General features: G+C 43.8%; 1 protein-coding gene across 1 annotated transcript in view; it reads left to right on the top strand.

The window, feature by feature from the left end:
* The first annotated feature begins 339 nt into the window (after positions 1 to 339).
* Positions 340 to 6000, top strand: part of DKK2 (dickkopf WNT signaling pathway inhibitor 2) — a 102665-nt gene continuing 97004 nt past the window's right edge. The window contains exon 1 of the mRNA XM_082652652.1: positions 340 to 1270. Within this exon, the coding sequence (XP_082508778.1) occupies positions 1049 to 1270 (222 nt within the window). The 5' untranslated portion in view covers positions 340 to 1048. The remainder of the gene's footprint in view (positions 1271 to 6000) is intronic.

Here is a 6000-nt window from a genome sequence, read left to right as displayed (position 1 = left end):
TCCACTTCCACATTTGCCATCCGTTTGTTTGCAAAGGTTCTTCCATCCTCGGGAGTGGCTGGTTGTCAGGAATAATCAGAACCCCGCCTGTTCCTCTGGGGGTGAATCCCATTTCCTCAACTGCTGTCCGGTGGAAGGGCAGTGGGAGGGGGCGAGGGAGAATCAGGCGGGGAAGCCGCAGGGAAAAGCGAAGAGGGGGGCGGGAAGGTGGGGGGTGATAGATACGTTTTCACTCTTTGTCACTATTGAATTGGGGGCGGAGGGAAAAAAAAAAAAACCATTGTGGGAAGCTATAAAAAGCAAAGGGGGCGGCGATGAGAGAGCAGACGCAGAGAGGGAGACCGCGTGGAGCGCAAGACAGTTCCCAGGGCATCGCGGCGTCCCTGGCAGCGCTTGGCTGTTGCAGGGCTGTGAGCCGGAGAACAACGCTTCGGGGCGCCTGTGCGTGCGCGCGTGCGGGACCTTGGTTGGCCTCAGACCTCAAGGGTCTTGTCCGGGGGCGGTTCCTGATCCCCCATATAGTGCCCGCTAACTTTGAAAAGGAGGACTTATGTCCTGCAAAGGTTGAGACATAAGGGGTAGGGAAGGAAAAGAGGAGAGAAAACGCAACAGAGGCCGAAGGAGAAGGAACTAATGTGGACCTCCTGAGCAGCTGGGAGGAGGACTGGACCGCGGAGAACCGGGCGGGACCTCGGAGGTGCGGGGCAAGGAGCAACGGAAGCGGTGCGGGCCGTGGCGCTGGGGCTTCTTGCACCTCGGGTCACGCCTCCTTGGCAAGAAGGCGCCTCGCCTTTGATTGCTTCCAGTTACTGCAGAACTTCCTGTCCTGGCGGAGAAGCAGGTCTTGCTTGGGTCGCGCTCCCTCCCGGTCTGAGGCGTGAGACTGAGTTCACACGGTGCTGGGCCCCCAAAGCCAAGTGGGGTTGGGGGAAACAGAGTCTGCGAGTCCCGGCGCCCCGCGCGTAGGACCCCGTGTTGGGGTCCTCCCTCCCTCTGTACCCGCACCCTTGCGGGCTTTGCCCCCTTCCTGGGGACCCCTCGCCAGGCGATGGCCGCGTTGATGCGGGGCAAGGACTCCTCCCGCTGCCTGCTCCTACTGGCCGCGGTGCTGATGGTGGAGAGCTCCCAGTTCGGCAGCTCGCGGGCCAAACTCAACTCCATCAAGTCCTCTCTGGGCGGGGAGACGCCAGCCCAGGCCGCCAATCGATCTGCGGGCACATACCAAGGACTGGCTTTCGGCGGCAGTAAGAAGGGCAAAAACCTGGGGCAGGTAGGAAAATACCCCCAATGCACTCCTCATTAGGAGAGGTAGGGACCGGCGCTCTCCGACACTTCGTTTGCCTTTGCCCCCGAGTGCGCCCCCAGGTGTGGCGCGCAGGACGGCTGGGGAGGGGTTCGCAGATGCACGTCTGCACTGGTGGGGGTGGCTGGGTGACTGCGAGTGCTGGAGGGTGTGGAGCGGGCGGGGGAGGGTACTTTTTCATCTTTGCTTGGGGATATGATGGGCATGTATGGAGATCTAGTGCGTACAGATGGGGGAAAGGGCCGGAATGGTCCTTCTCCACATTTAACACAGTGGATGTCGAGGATGATCTTAATAGCTAACACACAGCAACTATTATGTGTTAGGTACTGTTCTAAGCGTTTTACGTATATTTAATCTTCACAACCCTATGAGCTGGGCGCTGTTACTATCCCTATCCTGCAAATGAACAAACTTAGGCACCGAGTAGAAGCTCTTTGCCCACGGCACACAGTTAGTGAAAGTGGCAGAGCGGGATTTGAATCCGGACAGTCTGAGTCCAGTTTCTGGGCTCTTAACTGTCTCATTTCACAATCCGAAGAGGGAATTTACCGTTTTTCAGGTTCTCCTTCCTTCCCAGCCACTTTCTCATTTCCATGAAGTAAGGTCACATACAGAAAACTTCAATAAATGTGCATTTCTCACTCCTGGATATAAATCATCCTGGAGGAAACAAAATAACGAAGCGACAATAGCAGTATCATAGTTACGGAGGACCAGGGTGCCTGGGAAATAGCAAGGAAAACTCCCGAGGTTTATTTTCCAGAGGGAACTTTCCGCGAGCATCTTTGTTTCTCTGTCACACAGACAGATAGATTGACAGTCATGCAAACAGTTACACAAACAGACACAGAGAGACACGAGTGCGCACACTCTGCACCCATAGTGGCCAGCACACAGCGGCCAGGAGAGGGGGCCCTGCGGGCACTGGGAACCACTACAGCTCCCCCTTCCGCTCCTTTTTTGCGAAGCCAAAACCGAAAGCCAGTTTGCCAAGCAGCACGGGCACAGCCACAGCACAACTGTCAACCCGTAAAGGCGGCTCATTGCCCCACAGATCCTGGGTTTCCTTGTTTTATGAGAGGATCCTGCTGCAGCTGCTGTGCACGCTCTCGGCGTCCTCCGCTGCCCCTGCCCCCAGCGTCCTCCACTGCCCCTGCCCCCAGCGCAGGCGGCAGAGAGCGAAGGTTGACAACCAAGGCTGTCCTGAATGGACAGCGAGGGAAGATTCTGCTCCGCTTGGCCCCCTAGTGCCCTCTCACGGGGAGAGTTTTGCTCGTTTTGCAGTTCCAGAATGCTTCCTGGGCTTTGAAATGTCAAACATTTCAGCTATCCTCTCAAAGGAATACAAAGCCTGCAACCACAGTAATTTTTTTTTTAAGTCTCAAGAGAAATAAACTATACATCTGCATACACACTACATGCATACATGTCCTGTGCATATTCTCACACATGTGTACATATCTCCATCCACACTTACAAGACCACTCTCATTCCGTTTTTCTCTTCCTTGGGAAACACCCTGCCATTTTCAATAGGAATGGACTTGTCTTAGAAGTCCATAATGTTATGGGTCAAAGATTAGAAAGAAAGGATGCTCTCAGTCCAAGTCATTAGATTTTTTTCTAATGCTACTGACTTCAAATTCAGCCTTATCAGTTGCTGAAAAGAGCTGGGTTTAGTTTAGCCAAGAACAGAGGGATGGACCCAATAATCTTTGAGGTTCCTTTTGACTCTAATCCATGTACATTCTGTGAGTTTCTGCAAAGGGCTTTCTGTTTCCGTCACCATTGGGTAACACCTGATGTTCCTCAGTCAAATTATCAGTTATGTCAGCACTGCCGCTAGCCATAGGGTTACATGGGTTAGACTGTGAGATGCATCCCAGCACCTGGCTTACCCTTTATGTTTTGGTAGCATATCTGTATATAAATATGTATAAAATAGGTGTGCTTGTTTTTCTCTCTCTCCAAATATCTGCTCCTGAAAGAGGTTGTGACTCTGTTTTGCATGTCTTCAAGTTGAAGATTGATTTATTTTATAAATGAGTTGAATTTTTTTTTTTCTTTTTTGAGTTGAATGTCTTGTACGCTTTCCATAACTTAGTGGTCCTATGGAATATATTTCATTATATTCACTTAACTATAATACAGGATCCTTAAAATTTGACATTGGGTTTGTGAGAAAATTACAACTTATTAGAGACAATGGTAACATAGAATTGAAACATTAAGTTGACTCAGTAAGATAGCTGGGAAATAAAAGGATTATCTTTTGTATATTCTAGCTTCTCACTTGTTTATTGGGTGATCTAAAATGTGTACTGTTATGAAGGAAGAAACAGAAAAAATCTTTCTTCTTTGAAGTAGAAAGAGGAATTGTTTGAATATTTATGGCTCTCTTTATCTTCTTTCTTCCACTAGTTATGTGGTTACCAAAATTCTTAGTACTCTTATTTTCAATAATGGAATGGAAATTAGAAAGACTATTCAAAACGGAAGATGCCACATCCTTTTATGGAGAAAAACTTTAGAAGTAAAATGTAGCTGAACTGCATTCTTATCCATCATAACATGATTGATTGAGAAAATTTGTAAATAAGATGCCAACTGATAAAACTAGCTAATTATGTAGTGTCATCCTTAGGCCTATTAAGTCTGGTTGTCTCCCCGTCCCCAGTCTTTGATTGATGATACTGAACTGTATGCATTTCAGAGGTACAGGAACCAGAGACTGTAAGATATAACTTCAAGTAGGCATATCAGAAACTTAGTCTTTGGTCTCCTTTTCCTTAAGTGAAAACTGAATAATGGTCTGTTTTTCCTGATTTACTTTCAGAATAGAGAATTAAAATAAAAACTTTATTGCGATTGCAGAAGAAATTACTGAAGAAATTTAATAATTCATTAACCTACAAAAGTGAAAATGAGACTAAATTGGCGCCAGGGTTTTCTTGATTCACCGTAGCTGATTTCATATGAAGAAAACATTCTAATTAGTAGGAATTCTACTTGTCCTGTCAGCAAGGTGAATCATTTGTAAATCACTTCTGGAGGAGTAGCCTTTGAGTTTCAGGAAAGATTTAGAGGACGCTCAGAGAAAATGAACTGTTCTCCAGGGGTGTTAAAATTCTCATTCTTAGGTTTGCTTGCAAAGACGCAGTTATGAGTTATGATTGGAAACTGACATCGAAAATTGAATTCATGCAGGTGAATCGATACAGAAGTAGCAAAAATTATTTGGCTGAATTATTCACATTAATGTTTTAATTTGACTTTCCTTTTGCATCTATTATTAATGTGTTTTAAAAGGTAGTGTGTGTATTTATATGTATATGGGATACATTAGATTGTAGGACTGTTACTAACATATATATCAATATTTATATATCTCAATTTCTAAAGAGACTTGCAAATTTTCTAAATCAAAAGTATTATTAAACAAAATATTCAATATCATGCACTTAAATATATTCTGATCAAGTACATTGTTGTTCAACATCACCTCTGGAGCGTGAGGTATCAATTTTTACAGGCCACCTTAAAGACAGATTTTTAAAAAATAAAGCAATTTATAAAATTAATTTACCCTTGAAATGAACAGTGATTTTTCTTTTTTGAGAATGAAAAACCTTTTGAATGTGTTTGTAATAGCTTCTTTTAGTCTTTACCCCTTACTTCGTCTTAGACTGGCAGATTAATTTGAACGCAATGCTGTATGATTTTGAAATATTTTTAAAAGTTATGATGAGAACTGTGGAAAATGATTATATTTTAAAGGTAGATAAGCTTCCTGGCATGTGTCTCCAAAATGAAGGTGAAACTGGTAATGTAAATTCAGATTCCATTATTTTCTGATATAACTTTGATGCTTGAAGGACGGTGGTTTGGATGAAGTTATGTTGTGAGAAAAGAACGCCTGACATACGTTGAAACAGAAGCTTGAGGACGTTGCTTAGAGAACACTCATATTTGTATATTGCATTTTCTTTAATAAAAATGCTGTATCTGTTGGCATGCAAAAACACTCATAAATATGCTCATTGAAAAAACTATATACCCTATTTTCTGTAGGTGATTTCTTCACTTTCTAAAATTATCCATGACTTTTTTTTTTTTCTTAAAACCCCAGTCCAACTTTCCCCTGCTAGAGGATAAATATTTGCTACCTCCTCTGGACATCAACTGACACTAAACATAATCAGGAAAGAAAATCAGTTTTTAAATTAAATGTTTCAAAATAAAAAAATATTTGAACTAATCTACACTACACTACTTCTTTTCTTTCACTGTGGATAGTAGAGAATTGACGGTTGATACAAGTGAAGGTTACCTCGTGAATAGCAAGCAAAGTATTTTAATGATAATCTAAGTAGGGGTATCCATCATTTTATTTCTGTGCTAGAGGAGAGAGAGTAAAGGACAAGGTTACTTAAACTCACTCCATCTGTGACTTTGACCCTACCACAGTCCTCCTTAGCGCTCCCCTCTGATACATATTCCTTCCTGGGATGTTTCAACTCTTACAATTTTTAAAGTAGAGAAAGCAACGTAATAGAAAGGTAACATGTATTCTGTTCTAGGAGAATATTGCCGCTTCCTCTTCTTTTCCCTGCACAATCGTTTTGTGTACATTAAAATGATCTGTTAAATTATAGAGGCCTTTATCATACTCAATATATTTACTATTTTAGACTC

The sequence above is a fragment of the Grampus griseus genome (assembly GCF_964374135.1).
Source record: "Grampus griseus genome assembly, chromosome: 4".
In the NCBI taxonomy this organism is placed as follows: domain Eukaryota; kingdom Metazoa; phylum Chordata; class Mammalia; order Artiodactyla; family Delphinidae; genus Grampus; species Grampus griseus.
Note: the sequence above shows the minus strand (reverse complement) of the source record. Positions and strands in the feature narration are given on the sequence as shown.